We start from the raw sequence: 16,606 nt of genomic DNA, 5'->3' as shown, positions 1-16,606 counted from the left end.
AGATAGTTTCCCATTTGGTAGGAGGTGGAGCAACAATGACATCAACACCAAACTCACATTGATCTCCCCCAAAAATATATCCATTTTTGGGGTCATTGAATGTAACAAACTGAAGCACTTGAGGCAATCCCCACACCGGTCTTAAACTATTGAACGGCTTCGATTCAACATCTAAATATGAAAACACATATTGACTAAATAGTAGACTAAAAGAAGACATATATGTATAGTAAGACATGTACATATACCTTGAATAGTAAAATATTTGTTTTCGTTTTTATTAAAGACGAAAAACCGAACATCTGCAAACACCTCGCTTGGTGGTGTGGACATGAGGCTTTCTCCATCTATTTCCACATACATTGAAATAAAGCCACTTCCGTTATCCTTGTTGTTTCCATTTGGGTATATGATCATTCTCCTGTATTATTTATGAACAATAATATTGCATAACTTAAGATGATGCATGCATCTTTTTCAATTTTCATGGTCAAGAAAAAAGGTTGAAACAAAAGTTATTTTGATGATGAAAATGTCATACTTACCAGTTGTATCCACCAGAAGAGAAAAGACGAGATTGATATTGGCCGTCAGAGGAGAGTGTTGATTTCTTGAGTTGGGAGAAGTTTTGGATCTTAAGTGAATAGGAAGAAGGAGAACGTTCTCTCTAGGTCTGCACAATTGTTGAAGACACTCTTGAACTCATTATTTGCACAAAAGCGACCTTTCTGAATCCAAAACTGTTTTTTTTTTTCCAATGTATATAGTATAGAGAGAGAGAGAATAGGAAGCGTTGAAGGACAGATTATATTTTTGTCATCAATAGATGTTATTTAAAAAGAGAGGTGTCTTGGAAATAACATTGGAGGGAAGACGAAGCAGTCACATAACACGCTACTAGAATACAAAGAGCCATTCCTCTAAGTGTTCAGTTTCTAAGCAGTGTTCTAAAAAGCGGTCTAGGCGGTCGCCTAGGCCCCGACTAGGCGCTAGGCTCTCATGCGACGCCTAGATTACCGTCTTGACCGCCTAAAATCACATAGATCTTGTTTAATGTATTTTTTCAATTTCAATTAGAGATTTATTTATATATATAGTTATAAATATTCATATATTTTTTTAATATAAATATAAATAAATGTTTTATCTAGTTTTTGTTTATAATTTCATAATTTTTAGTTTTATATAGATATTTTATATATAATATTATATTTATAATTTTTTATGTTATAAACGTCTAAACCGCCTAAAAAATCGCCTAGACCCCGATTAAGCGTTCTAGGCGCTAGACACTGGGTCACCGCCCGCTTAGCGCCTAGCGCTTTCTTGAACACTGTTTCTAAGTAAAGACTAAAGACTCCGTAATTAAACTAGGGTTCCCATTTTTTGTTTTTATTGGGCTGGATTAAATTATTGGGCCGGCCGTGTAATTTCTTCCTATCCTTCTGCAATATAACTGTAACACCCCTCTCCCACAATTGTGGGCCTTTTTGTTTTAACATTTGGATTAAGCCTATGTGATGGGTAAGCCACAAAAACGTCAAAGCCTAGTTATTGTTTGCACATGCATATGTAAATATATAAGCATCTCCCTCTCCATTAAGATGAGTAAACCCTAGCCGTTTTTGCCGAGAGAAAAAAATAAAGAGAAAGAATTGACGTGAGCCTTTGCTATCGCCGTCATCGTCTTGTTCGTGTCTCTTCCACCACTGATCGTGTTGTGTTTTCTCAACAACCACGTCAACAACCACGTTGCCTTGATCTGGAGAAGAAAACAAAGGAGAAGAATAAGAAACAGGATCAGATCGTGAAAGAGGAGAAGAAAGCAAAGAAGAGACAGAGATGGAGGGCGAGACGTGGCGGAGAATAAGGGATCATCGATTCATCGTCACCGCAAAGGAGAAGCATCGAAAGGAAGAGATATGGTTCAATGACAGTAAGGAGAAGCTGCTCTGAATAAGATCAGAGTATACCTCAGCTGGGCAAAGCAAAAGAGAAGCAAAGGAGGAAGAAGATGAAAGAAAAGGGACAGATCTGAGTTAGGGTTTTGTGCGACTGATTCCCGTCAAACTAGTGGGAATCAGATGACAAATAAGATGTCCCTGGAAAGCTCACGTTTTCAAGAATCCACAGTCGCTGACGGAGTTTAAATCGAGTCTATATTCGAGAAGTTATGCTTGTTTCTTCCAGGACAAGCAACTGTAGAAAACAGTTTCGTATTGGTTATTGCGGGCATCTTTTGGAGGTTGTAACGATGTCCGATCGAGCTGAAACTTTGTGGAGTTGTTCATGGTATTGTGGGCTAGATAATCAACGGTGGGATTTCGTTTTTAACGGTTAGTTCTTGACTTATAAGTATGTTTCCGAGACAGTTTTGTATGAAGTAAATTGTGACGAGTTTGTGTTGTTGGTTGGGTAAATGAGCTCGGTTTGAACTGAAACCTTGCAGGAGCTTTTATGACTCATGGAGTAAGATCTTAGTTGATGGAGAACCAAAGTAGAGCTAAAGAACACTTGGTTACCGTTAAGATATTAAGTCCTTTCAAAGGAGAAAGGAGAAGAGATGTTTTTCATCTTCAACTAGGCTAAGGTGAGGGTGGTATTTGCGAAGCATAGTATCTTTTTTTTTTGTTATGCTTCTTGACGCATGATATGTAGGCTTAGATCTGATTGTATAGGATATGATTATGTGATGATATGTGATTTGATGATTGTTGAGTTTGATATGTGTTAGTATTATGTTTGATAAGGTGATGTTATGTATGAGAATGTTAAGTATGATTATGAGTATGTATGAGTGATGGATAGTGATAGACCGACGGGTTAACAGCTGGTCAAGAACGGCTGACGAGCCCGGAATGGGAGTGTCTGAGCCACGAGGGCCAGCCTCCACTCAGGAGGTTCTAGTCGTCACGAGGATGACTAGACCTAACAATGTATATGTATGGTTATGTGGTTAAGATGAATGTTGTTATGTTTAGCAAGTAAAGAATGTTATGTGATTGCTAGTGTCTAAGTTTATATGTTATGATTATGGTTGTATAGCTTAAGAAAGTGTTCTATGTTTCAGTGGGCAGAGTTGATTCCCCTTACTGAGTATTCTTTACTCATCCTTTTTTTCCCTTTTGTCCTCAAGTGAATAAGGTTCATGAGTTGTTGTGCAATGTTTCGTGCGTGGATGAAGTTTAAAGAAAAGGTTTTGGCAAGATCAGATGAATAACATGTTGTCTTGGCCTATATGACAGGACGGGTGTTACAATAACTCTATTCAAAAAGGGGTTAGCGTTGTTAAAAAGCGGTAAGAATATAGATTTTTCGGTGTGATTTGGCTCATACTTATTGGGTTTTGAGGAGAAAAAATGACGTAAAGTTTTGAAAACATGGTCTTGATTTTTTCCTCGTCAAATAAAAGGGCTAAGTGGCACTCCTTTCAGCAATGACGTGCTTCTCACATGAAAAGCTTATTTCCTGTGATGAAACTAATCTTAACAATTTCTTTTTATGACCGAGGTGGACTTAAAAAAATTTTAGGCCCAAACACTAATTCTAGATCCAGAAAAACTATGTTAGAATTCGAATCGGTGGCAATTTTAACATTTTTAAGTTTCTAATAATTTCCCAAGTCCAACTCTCTCTACAATGAGTATTTTTTTTTAGTAGCTAAAAAAAATGTGACTTTATGTTTTTTAAAGGCTGAACATATTTTTTATAGTTATAATTTTAGAAAGTTATCAATTTAAAATAAACCTACTGGTAATCAACCAATCACCCTCCTTATATATATATATATATATATATATATATATATATATATATATATATATATATATATATATATATATATATAAGATAATTGTTGTTGCTGAAATGTCACTTTTGAATCACAAGATTCTCCATGTTGAGTCCTAAATACTAAGAAATTCATAATTTGAAATGTGATCATCAATTATATCAATAAAAACATATATTCAAATATTAGGTTGATTTACGTTATCTCATCTAACGTTGCAGATATCAAAATATCTCTATACTATTAAAAGAGAAGTACAAATGAAAATGGGTCGGGTTAAAATCAGAAAATTGACCCGAAATTCTGAAATCGGATCTTTGAAATTTTTTTTGGAATATAAATTCGAATTAATAATGATAAATCGAATAAAAATCAAATATTTATGGAAATAAAATAAAATATGATTGTACTTATGGTAACTAATTATATTATACAGTAATTACGTATAATAAATTTGTTCATATATTTTTGGAACTAATTCCATAACAATCAACATTTTTGTCATTAATTTCGCTCCTTTTAGCCAATTATCATTAATTGAAAGATATCTTACTTGTTTCTAAAGATATCTAGAAAATTTATCACAAATAAGTAAATAACCCATCTGTTTTATAAATTAAATTGATATTTGCGATGAACAGTGCGGCGATGAACAGTACAGCGATGAACAGTACGGCGATGAACAGTACCGAGATGAACAGTGTCGGTGATGAACAGTGCCGCGATTTTTAGGGTTAGGGTTTTAGGGTTTTCGTTAAGAGCAAGTCGTGCTGATAACGTGTTGTAAACTGTGTTGTTCTATTGATTAATGAATGAGATTTCGATACATATATATACATGATGAGGGGAGACAAATCCCCATTGGGCTAGTAAACCCTAAAGCCCAAAAGCCCACTAAGTACAATATAGGCCGTCATAAGGAGAATCTTCAAGAACATGGGCATGGGCCTTCTAGGACATGGACATGGGCCTTCTAGAATATGCATAAGGTCCACGGTTATGGAGTCCATCCAACATGTGGTTTATAACAGAAAATTAATAATTAATTTTTAATCATTATATTTCATCTTTCAATCTCTCATCTAACAAATAAGATACATATTCTATTATTCCTATGTCCAAATTTCATTTTGTTGTATGACTAAATAATATTCCCATTAGAGCTGTCAAACCGAGTTGATTTGTCCCGTTAAGCCTGTTTTGCGAAAAGGCAAAAAATATTTTGACTTGTACTTAGTCGGTCCGTACGACCCGCGGATAGCATATATGAAATACAAATCCGTCCCGCGAATGTATGCGGATTTGCGGGATTGTCCGTGGATTTTGTTTAAATAATTTTAAAGTAATCAAAATTTAAAATACTACTAAAATAAATAAATAAATAAAAATACTATTAAGAGTTTGTTTAAATTACCACATGTTGAATAAATTATAATTTTATCAATAAATACTAACATGCGAGCTGATCCGCCAACCAGCGGATAAAAACCGATTAAACCTATGACCCACTGCGAATTAATCCTTGTGGCCCGCTTATTTGCGGGTTTAATATATTTCCCCAATTCTGCCCCATAGTGAGATGATTTTGGCTCGATCCGCGGTTTTTGACCTAAAGTGACTGCTCTAATTCCCATGAATCGTCTAATTTTATAATTGTAAAACACAAAATTCTATTTTGTAAATCATAATTAATACGATGGGTTTGTTTATAAAAAATTTAACATTTTTTCTACAATTCGTTATTATGAATATTTATAAGTATACTACACGATTCGCTCTACTAAAAACACACACAATATTAAACTCAACGTATGTAAAGCAATATTCCCCCGCGGTGCACCGCGGGTCCGATCCTAGTTTACTAACAATCTAATAAACACAAGAAAACCCACATAAAAACACATCAAAATCAAATCTTAAAGATAAACATTCCAAAATATACACAATCTCCATATGAAGCACAACATCAGAACCACTTGATTTCCAAAGTATCCTCTATATTCACCTTTTTTCCTCTATAATCTCCACACAAAAAATGTCTCCATTTTTCACCGTCAGGATCAGTGCATGCACTAGAATCTACGAATTAGTCCAATGCTGTCCAAACATTGCATAGCCTAAGCGAGAGTCGGTAGCTTCAGTCTCTAGGCTAGAAGGTAATTGAGGATAAGCCTTAATTAGTTCCTACCCATCTAGGATTTTCATTTTTTTTTTTACAACAAGCAAATATCTCTTTTATGCCTAAACATTATTAAATTTCTTCCCCCAGTCCCAGATTTTAATCCGGTCATAGATGACCATCGACAGATCTCAGACATAAAAACTATAATTAAAGTTAAACCCTTCACCACTCCTTAACAATTTTTTTTTTAGTATCAATTTAAACCACTCCCTAACATGTAAACATTGGAGTTGTGGAAATCATCCAAATTTCTTAGTTTGGCATCTCGAAATCGGTGCTTCTTATTTTGTTTCTACTTTGGACATACGTTTTTCTCCTTTCCTGTTTTGTTATTGTCTTATTTTTCTGTAGATTTTTGTTTTTTCTGCTACTTGTATGTACTCTTTTTCATTTTTGTCGAAACTTTGAAAAAGATATAAATACTTTACATTTTATCAAAAAAAAAAAATTTGCACCCGTGTAATTTTCTTAAAAACGATCAAGTCATCTCTTTTAGAAGTAAGAAATGGTTTTTTATCTTTATTGTTAAGATGAGCTATTCTTTTTGGGCTTTTATTGGCCGAAATCCGATGGGCGATGGTCGGATCCAACTCCAACACCAACCATTTGGTTAGTAGTAACCAATTAGTCATCTTTTGTCCAGAACCCAAATTGCTTTCGTGCTTATGAAATATTCTCCGACAAGGACAAAGTGAAGAAAAAAATAAAACAAAAAAACAATAAATAGAATCATATTGAACAACAAAGAAATACAATTATAAGACAACAAATCATACTATAATAATTCAAAAATAAACAGAAAATGAAACGAAGACCAGAACGTTGTGGGACCAGCCACTTTGTGACAACTAACTACTTCCATTTCTAAATAACACCAATAAGCGACGACTTTTCATACAACTTGAAACTGCATATGCATTTGCATATGCACATGAATGAATTTTTGATACAGAAAAAGAGAGAAAATGAGATTTCGTGGGAAGTTTTTCTTCCCAATTCTCATGACTCTATCGTTATTTCTAATAATTAGATACAACTACATAGTCTCCGATGATCCTCCTCTCCGGCAAGAATTCCCCGGTCGCCGAGCAGCCTCTTCCAGAGATGAGGTCACATATTCCGTCAAGACTCCGTCAAAGAAGACAAAGAGACTGTTTCACACGGCGGTGACAGCCACGGATTCCGTGTATAGCACGTGGCAGTGTCGGGTCATGTACTATTGGTACAACAGGTTCAGGGACGAACCGGGATCGGATATGGGTGGGTATACCCGGATCTTGCATTCGGGTCGACCCGATGGACTCATGGATGAGATCCCTACCTTTGTTGCTGACCCTCTTCCTTCCGGTGTTGACAAGGTTCTTCATCTTCTTTAACTTCCTTGTTATTGGTGATATGTGTATAAATTTATGTAGCTCAAAACTATTGGTTACTAGTTAGATTTTAGAATGATCATGATGTTACTTTTAGCTTTAGAGGTTTATTATTGAAAATAAGTAATGTTCATGTTGAAAATAAAACTTCTCTTTATCAAAATAAAAGTAAAACTTATTTTCAATAAACATAACCATCTTTATTAATCTATAGGATTTATACAAAACCATAGAAACAAATGGTAATGTGTAAACTTTATTCCAATGATGATGAATGTTGTATAAAATATGCAGGGATATGTAGTTCTAAATAGGCCTTGGGCGTTTGTGCAATGGCTTCAACAAGCACATATAGAGGAAGAGTACGTATTATTTACAATCTCAGTCCCTTATTTTCATAATACTCTTTTGATACCTAAAACTCTTACATTATTTTTAGTAATACCCTATAGTTATAGTATGTTGATTTCCGACCCCCATATTAGGTTGGGGAATGCCATTTTTGATTTTCATATATTTTCCTATGTTTCTTGATCATCATGTCAGTTACATTCTCATGGCGGAACCTGATCATATCATAGTTAAACCAATACCAAACCTAGCCAGAGGCAATCTCGCGGCTGCGTTTCCCTTTTTCTACATTGAACCGAAGAAATATGAATCGGTTCTCCGCAAATTCTTCCCCAAAGAGAATGGACCAATATCAAGAATCGATCCCATCGGGAATTCTCCAGTGATTGTCACTAAGGTATATAGTAATCACATAGCTAATTAAAGTCTTTGCGCGGACCGCATATATGGTCCTATATATGACTAATACTTTTCTTGGTTTTGTAGAATGCATTAATGAAAATTGCTCCAACATGGATGAACGTTTCTTTGGCTATGAAAAATGACCCACAAACAGATAAAGCTTTTGGTTGGGTTCTTGAAATGTAAATTTCTCTCTATTCTAATGTGACCCCTCTTGTTCTAGATATATATAATGTTTATCTAATTGCTCTATGTTTGATTTATACTATAAGGTATGCATACGCTGTTTCTTCTGCGTTACACGGCGTGAGCAACATTCTACACAAAGACTTCATGATTCAGGTTTTGATCAATAAAACTTTATTTAGTATACCAAAAAGTTTCAAAATTATGGAACATAACAAGTCATGTTTCATCTATTGGTATAGCCTCCTTGGGACACCGAAACAAAGAACACGTTCATAATACATTACACTTACGGCTGCGATTTCGACATGAAGGTATGTCAATCATGAAACAACAATTAAGCAATAAAAGAAAGTTAATAAAGATATTAGATAAGCTTAGTTTTATATTTGTCTGCATTGGTATTACAATTTACAGGGGAAGATGATGGTAGGGAAGATTGGAGAATGGAGATTCGATAAACGGTCTTACGGGAGTAAACCGCCCCCAAGAAATCTCCCATTGCCTCCACAAGGTGTTCCCGAGAGCGTGGTATAAATATAACTTCAAGCAAAACTTCTCTCATTTGTTTCTTTTTTTGGTTTTTCTTGCACATTCTTAATCTTTAAGTGGTCATAAACACAATGCAGGTGACATTGGTGACAATGGTGAACGAAGCTACAGCTAATATTCCCAACTGGGAATCTTGAAAAGAAATTCTTTTTTTTTTCCTAAACAAGACTCTATTCCTTTAATTCTGTCCCAAAAATGTAGTTGTAGAAAATATACGAATGAACGTTACGGCTTTCTGTTTCATAATCAATCATACAGCAAATTAGAGAGAAAAAAACAAACCTTAAAATCGCCTTTCTTGATTTACCAAAAAGATAAAAAGTGATGTTGATTTAACTATTGTCACCCAAAATCTATATATATATATAATGGCAGAGTTTCCTCTCCGGGTGTACACATCATCATCAAAATAGTACTATAGACCCTACCTATAATCATTTCAAAATAATAAATTATGTGGTTAATTACATCTAATATTTAAACATTAGTATTCAATTAATACACAATTTTAAATAAAAGTTACTTGAATGAAAATAAAACACGTGTAACATATATACGTATAACAAAACTTAAAATTAAATGTGTGGTAATTATATATATGAAAGTTGGCTAACTCTTTCCATATGAGTGACACATCATCATCACATAAGAAAATGACATGTGTCATTTTGCATTAATTAAATAAAAAATTAACAAAATTAAGTAAAGAAAAATCAAAAGTCATCAAGTGTATTAAATCCTTCATTAATACCACTCTTAATTGAATTTTTCAAATAAAATAAATAAAGTAAAAAAATCATGCTAATGTATCAATTACTATTTTTATTATACTCTTTTTATTTTACTAATTTTTTTATCAATGGTCATTGTAATGATAAAATTTACAGTTTAACTATTTGCTACTCAACCTCTTATTAGTTTAGTATTTTACCTTGATTTTTTTTAGAGAAATTGTTAAAAATGCCCCTTTTTCAATACCCCTTTTCAAAAATGCCCCCTTTGAGAGTCTATTTTTAAGTTTGTCCTCTTTTAATTTTTAATGACCATTTTACCCTTATTTGAAACAAAATTAGGTCCACAAAATACAAAATATTTTTTGGCGGGAAAAGTAATCCCGCAATTTTCCCGCCAAAACACTTGTAAAAACCTTTAAAATACCTTGTAAAATTTTCCCGTAAAAATTTTTTCCGCAAAAAAATTTTCCCGCCAAAAATTTTTTTTTGCGGGAAAAGTGATACCGCAATTTTTTTGGCGGGAAAAATTTACAAGGTATTTTAAAGGTTTTACAGAGTATTTACAAGTGTTTTGTAAGGTTTTATAATGTATTTTAAAAGGTTTTACAAGGTACTTATAAGGTTTTATAAGGTATTTATAACTTGTAAAACATTATAAAAAACTTGTTAAACCTTATAACTTGTAAAACCTTATAAAATAGCTTGTAAAATCTTATAATATCTTATAAATACCTTATAAATACGTTGTAAAACCTTTTAGAATACATTATAAAACCTTATAAATTGCCTGTAAAAAAGCTTTAAAATACCTTGTAAATTTTTCCCGCCAAAAATTTAACGCCAAAAAAATTGCGGAATCACTTTTCCCGCAAAAAAAATGTTTTGGCGGGAAAAAATTTTACGGGAAAATTTTACAAGGTATTTTAAAGGTTTGACAAGTTTTTACAAGTGTTTTGGCGGGAAAAATTGCGGGATCACTTTTCCCGCCAAAAAATATTTTGTATTTTGTGGACCTAATTTTGTTATATTTCCTTATATATTTGTGATATCTTTTATTAAAAGAAGGGTAATTTAGTCATTTTGTACATAAAAAGGGGTATTTTTAAAAATGGACAGCCAAAGGGGGTATTTTTGAAAAGGGGTATTGAAAAAGGGGCATTTTTGTGAGTCTCCCATTTTTTTATTATTATTATGTTTTGTGGTTCACATATAATCATATGACCTTCTTTTTTTTTTTTTTTCATTTTGTGTTTTTTGGTAAGTTGGTAACATTAATCATATATATAAAACTAAAATTTTACTCTCTCTTAATTGGTCCACTTGGCAATAAGACTTAAAAAAAAATATTTCCAATTAAACCACAAATAAGTAACACATTTAATCATATATATTTAATTCACACTTTAATATAAAATTGAAATCATAAAACTATGCATTAACTATATTTTCACTCAATTTCATTCAACACACAATAAATTAAATTGTAACTCCTGTAATTGATTTTTTAAATTGTAACTCCCATAATTTTTTTTTAAAATTGTAACTCTCATAATTTAATTTTTAAATTGTAACTCCTATCACTTCTCATCCTATAACTAATCATTTTCTCATTCACTCATTCACTCATTCTTTCATTCTCTCATTCTCTCATTTTCTCATCCTCTTCCACTTTAACTCAAATCTTTTTTTTTTTGTTTTAAGATTTTTTTTGGTTGGTTGTTGGTGTTATATTGGTTTAAGAAAATCAAATTTAATATCATTGTAAAAGCGGAGTTCTAAATTTTAATTTTAGAGACTATATGATATGTATCTTACATTATTTTGGATTTTTTTAAAGATTTATATTCATTGTCTATTTTAGATTTAAGAAGTCATTTTCTCATCCTTTTCCACTATATCCATGTATCTATTTTTTATGTTGCTATATGGGTTAATATAACAAAACATCATTGTAAAAATTTGATTCTAAATTTATTTTATAAAGTATGTCATATATCTAACACTGTTGTTTTATTTTATTTTCGACACCGTACTAGATTATAACATTTATTCTTTAATTTTCAGAAACAAAATAAAAGTTTTGATAATTATAACAAACATTTAGGTTTACTGGTATGGAGAATTAAGAATTTCATTTCTAATCATCTCAAAACAAGGAAAATAATGTTAAGAAGATCTATCTTTATTTTCTAGTTTAGATGTTTGATTATTTTCTAACATATTCATGTATTTGTTTTTTAATTATGTAATATTTAATAAATAAATTATTGTAGTACATATATCAAATAATTTTTTCTTACCTCTTTATTATCTCAAATAAATTTTTGTAATCATTTTTAATATATGTATCATTATATTTAGCTTTTTCTGATCCATTAGATAGTTATATAGTCGTTATAATATTTATTATAATATTCATTATTTGATTTGTATAAAGTTCATTATATTTGATCCATTATTTATTTTATTTAAAATTTGAGGTTTAAGTGTTTTTTTGAAAACAAAAAGCTTCATTAAAAAATATTGGTCCTTAAGATTAAAAAAATTAAATCATATGTTTCCTGAAAATTTAATTTAGTTATAATAAATTCATTAGAATGAAACATGACACTCATACTTAAATGGAGTGAAATATAGAAAGGAAAAAAAAACTAAAAATAAATAATATTTTATTTATTAAATCCTATAATTAATGATGAAACCAATATTATGAAATTTAGCACTAGAATTTAAATTGATGAATGAAATTAATTTTTTTTTTTAAAATTGAAGTTATCCTTGGATTTTTTTAAAAAATTATTAGATTGAAGTTCATAAGAAAAAAAATTTAGTTTGTTTATTACAAATAATATGAATTAGAACTATTATGTGTGAATTTATATCAACAAACAAACAAATTATGTGTGAGTTCAATCAATTATTTTGTAAAATTAATATATAACATAGGTTATACGGTACATTTATTTTGTACAAATAATATATAACATGTTTATTAATGTATACATTAATAAATAATATAATAAAGTAAAATTTTCTAAAATATGAGCAAATGCAAGATATCAAATGTTAAGAGCATTTTAATTTTTTTTCAATTATACTTATATTGAGACAAAATTATTTTATAGAAACATATCCCGCTGCGTAGCGCGGACTTTAATCTAGTAAATACAAAATAAAAGTATTACTAGTGATATTCTTTAACACATTTTTTTTATTAAAAATCTCACCACGTCTCTCTCTCCAATCTCTCTTAATTCTTACTTACCTATTTGCAGGATTCTCAAAGACAAACAAAATGTATTAAAATTTGAATATAAAACTAATCATATTAATAAACGAACCTCATTATCCTGAAATCTGAATCATAAGAAACTTATCTTAGAACCTCATAAATAGTTTCCAATAAATACATTTTCTGAAAAACAAACGAAGTTCTATTGTTAAAACAAAACTAACAATCTCACCTAAGACAAGACAGCTAAAACTTAATCAGTTTATCAATTGTCTGATTCTTTTTTAGTCTTACCTCCAACTCTTGCCACTTAGCCATGTAAGGAATATGGCAATCCCCTATCATAACTGAAAATGTTTACTTGATTTCAGGATTTATGATATCGAATTTACAAGTAAGCTAGCTGCATTTGATGTACTTAAGATTCACAAGGTAGACCATATACAAACCACAGACCTTTAGAAGGTCCGAGCAGAGACCGCCGGATTCTTTGGAGAGACCGCCTACAACGACTTATAACCGGCAGAAGCGGCATCCTCTATTGTGACATTTGCTTTCTTCTGTTTCTCGTAAAGTTTAAGGAGGTCTTTCAGGGCACATTCAAGTTCAGGTGCGACATAGGGTTTTATGGGAGGTGGAGTCTCTGACGGCTTCTCGATGTGGTTGCAAAATAGGTACACTTTTGATCGATCAAAATTCGTTCGGCTAAGTTTAGAATACGCCTTCTACATTTTGTATGTGTTCTAAAAAAATGTATATTATATTTCTATACACTCTACATTCTATATGTTCTATGAATTTTAGGTTCTATACACTCTACATTACATATGTTCTATACATTCTACATAGAACAGAGAATTGTTAGACAAGTTTCAAACTATATAAGTAACATAATTACATACCATTGTATCAATATATCATATATTGTTGTTGTATGTATTTATGATAGTGAAAAAATTAGAATCTTAGGTATATAGATAATTAGATTTATGTATGCAAAATGTATAATTGATATTTCGAGTCAAAAATAAATCTAACCATAAAAATTGTAACTACATAAATTAGCAACAAAGAACAGTATGATTTATTTTTAACAGTTTTCAAAACAACAACCCACATGTAGCGTAGGTATTCACCTAGTATATGACTAAAAGTATAAACTTATTCCCTAGATATATAATTAAGAATAAAAAAATTAACAATAAAGATTCCTTTAAAAATAAATGTTATTTAAGATGGACAAAAGGATTCTTGATGAAATTTATCATATGATTACAAATAAAATTAACTTATTAAAAATATAAAACTAAAAATGTTTAAGAACTATCATTTTTTAAAATAATAAGGTAACATCAAATATAATTTGGGTGAACAAAATAATTGAACTGAAATGGAAGGCTATAAGATTTTTATATATATATAATAACAAGATATTCATATTTCCTGGAAATATTAACATATTTATCTATTTTAAATAAATATTAATATATCACGTGTTATATGAAATAATAGTGAGTAATTTAAAAATACAATAAAAATTTCAAATGACTACTAAAATATAGACGTATACTATAGTTTAGTTTAAAATACAAATTTTTTGTTATCTATAGTGTTATAACTTACTAGATATTTGTTTATAGTTACTATATAAATAATAATAATCTACCATTTTTGAATTATATATTGTTATAATGAATGATTTATGGGGTCTTAATAGTATTGTTTTAAGAGAGTTATCTTTTCCATCTAGAATGTCCACATCAACATGTCAATAATCTAATAGAATATCACCATATATCATAAACCAATATTCTTATTTTTGTTTATATATATTTATCAAGAACAATAGAATTAAAATCAGTACTTAGATATAATGGTTAATGACTATTTTTACATAGAGAATTAATAATGAAGCGGAAGAATTTTTAAAAAACTATTATTTTCTTTAGGTTAGAAAAACAAATAAATGGTTAAATGTTATAGTGAACGTATAATTGTATAAGTTTTTTAATTTATACTAATCATCCACTAATATTTGTAACGATTATTCTACAAAAATTCAAATTTTTTAAATCTGTAAATTCCATCAAATCTTAGTAAAATTTAAAAGTATATATCCAAATAAATGCAAATCATTGATTCAATATGTTTTATAAAAATTTTTAGTTTGTACTATTCTATACACATGAATTTTTCTACAGAACTTGACCAAATTAGTGAGAAGAGCTTCATTGCGCCATATAATGGGTTATATCAAAGATCAATTTAATCATCTTTTGTGTTGGTGCTTTGTTGCCTCTGACATGGTAAGTGGAATGCGACTTTTTTGTGGGTTGGACGATCACTATTCTCCTCTTTCCGTCTGGGATCTTTGTAGTAACTGCGCTCCATATCGCCTAGGAACGAATCTTCTAGCAAAGCCTCCACATATGTTCTATGGCTTCAACACTGCCGCCGCATTACGATACATCCTAGATTATGAGATCTATAGAGAGTTTCTAACTGAAAATGTCTCATTTATGTGCCATGAACCATTCTTAGCAATCCTTAGTCCTCTTCTAGTGAATTTAATAACGGAACAAGAAGTATCTAATTAAGGAGAAGAAGAGTCTAATCAGTGAAACGCCATAGAAATTGCCAGATTATTATATATAGACTAAAACATAGAAATAAGTAGAGCTCCTATCACGTTGAGACAAAACAAAGCACATAATTACATGAATGAACATGAATATGATCATAAGAAAAAAAATTCAGAATAAAAAATTTCATCTACCAAACTACAATTGTTAAAAAAAATCTAAACACACACAAAAAAAAAAACAATCAAATTTTCATAAAAGCATGGTACATGGTAAGTAAACTAGACTAGACTGGATGCTTGAAGAGTCTTCCAATCATATATAACTGAATATGTTTTAACTTATAAACCATGGCGTTATCTCCACCTCAATTTCATAACTTTTGTCGTAGATGACATCTTGATTGAGTGTGAACAATAACTTCAATCTCGATTTTTAGCTTAACTTTATAAAATTATACATATTGAATTTGATAAACAGAGAAGCTTCCGCTTTATAGCTTAATTTTATTAAGATTTGACAAAATAAAGTGTATACTGTATTACTATATACTTTGTATGTACCCTTTGCAAAAAAACAAAAAAAAAAACATAATCACATAATCAAGTAACCAAATCGAACCCTAGACAAAACTACATTAGTTACACATCAATGCCGGAGTTAACAGAAGAACATTCTGACTAGAGGTGTCAAACGGGCCGTCCCGCGTCCATATGGGCCGGCCCGCGATGAACATTTAAATTTATGAGACCGCGGGCAAAAATAATATATCCAGGCCCGCCCCGCTAAGCCCAACGGGTTAGCGGGTCGGCCCGCGGGCTTAGTTTTAAATATTTTAAAAATAATTAAAAAATAAAATTAATTTTTAAAATTTGAAATTAACAATTTTTCAATAAAAAAAACTTTTAGAATTAATTTTTTTGTAAATCTTATAATTTTATACATTAAATTTTGTTATATGTTCATATATTTCACATATATATTTTTAGAATTATGTAAAAATATTTATTTATTTATATTAATTATTTATTTTTATTAAATATTTGTAGTCCGCGGGCCGGCCCGCAAATCCGCGGACAAAACCCGCAAAAACTCGCAATCCGCCTGGGCTTGTCCGCGAGGCCCGCTATTTTATGGGCATGAAAAATGATGTCCAAGCCCGCCCCGCTGTGGGCTACTTGGACAAAGCCCGCGGACTATCGGCCCGCTTGACACCTCTAGA

At 31.0% G+C, this 16,606-nt stretch overlaps 1 protein-coding gene and 1 long non-coding RNA gene across 2 annotated transcripts; both read left to right on the top strand.

The window, feature by feature from the left end:
- The first annotated feature begins 1,423 nt into the window (after positions 1 to 1,423).
- LOC110229424 lies at positions 1,424 to 3,047 on the top strand. The gene is made up of 2 exons (XR_002332834.1): positions 1,424 to 2,336; positions 2,450 to 3,047. It is a non-coding gene; the product is annotated as an uncharacterized LOC110229424 (long non-coding RNA).
- Positions 3,048 to 6,867: 3,820 nt separating this feature from the next.
- On the top strand, positions 6,868 to 9,098 carry LOC9314909 (hydroxyproline O-arabinosyltransferase 2). The gene is made up of 8 exons (XM_002880622.2): positions 6,868 to 7,330; positions 7,640 to 7,707; positions 7,892 to 8,093; positions 8,183 to 8,280; positions 8,371 to 8,440; positions 8,527 to 8,598; positions 8,702 to 8,815; positions 8,914 to 9,098. Exons 1-8 carry the CDS (start codon positions 6,938 to 6,940, stop codon positions 8,971 to 8,973), a joined length of 1,077 nt encoding a protein of 358 aa, XP_002880668.1. The 5' UTR covers positions 6,868 to 6,937; the 3' UTR covers positions 8,974 to 9,098.
- Positions 9,099 to 16,606: the final 7,508 nt, after the last annotated feature.

This window comes from Arabidopsis lyrata, assembly GCF_000004255.2.
Source record: "Arabidopsis lyrata subsp. lyrata unplaced genomic scaffold ARALYscaffold_4, whole genome shotgun sequence".
Taxonomy (NCBI): domain Eukaryota; kingdom Viridiplantae; phylum Streptophyta; class Magnoliopsida; order Brassicales; family Brassicaceae; genus Arabidopsis; species Arabidopsis lyrata.
The sequence above is the reverse complement of the archived record's forward strand: the minus strand, read 5'-3'. Positions and strand labels throughout refer to the sequence as shown.

Bases quoted from the DNA above. Each gene is read 5' to 3' on its own strand.
- LOC9314909 (XM_002880622.2), top strand. From the start codon at position 6,938: ATGAGATTTCGTGGGAAGTTTTTCTTCCCAATTCTCATGACTCTATCG. The intron at 8,441-8,526 runs GTTTTGATCAAT...CTATTGGTATAG, and splicing joins ACAAAGACTTCATGATTCAG to CCTCCTTGGGACACCGAAAC. The intron at 8,599-8,701 runs GTATGTCAATCA...TACAATTTACAG, and splicing joins GCTGCGATTTCGACATGAAG to GGGAAGATGATGGTAGGGAA.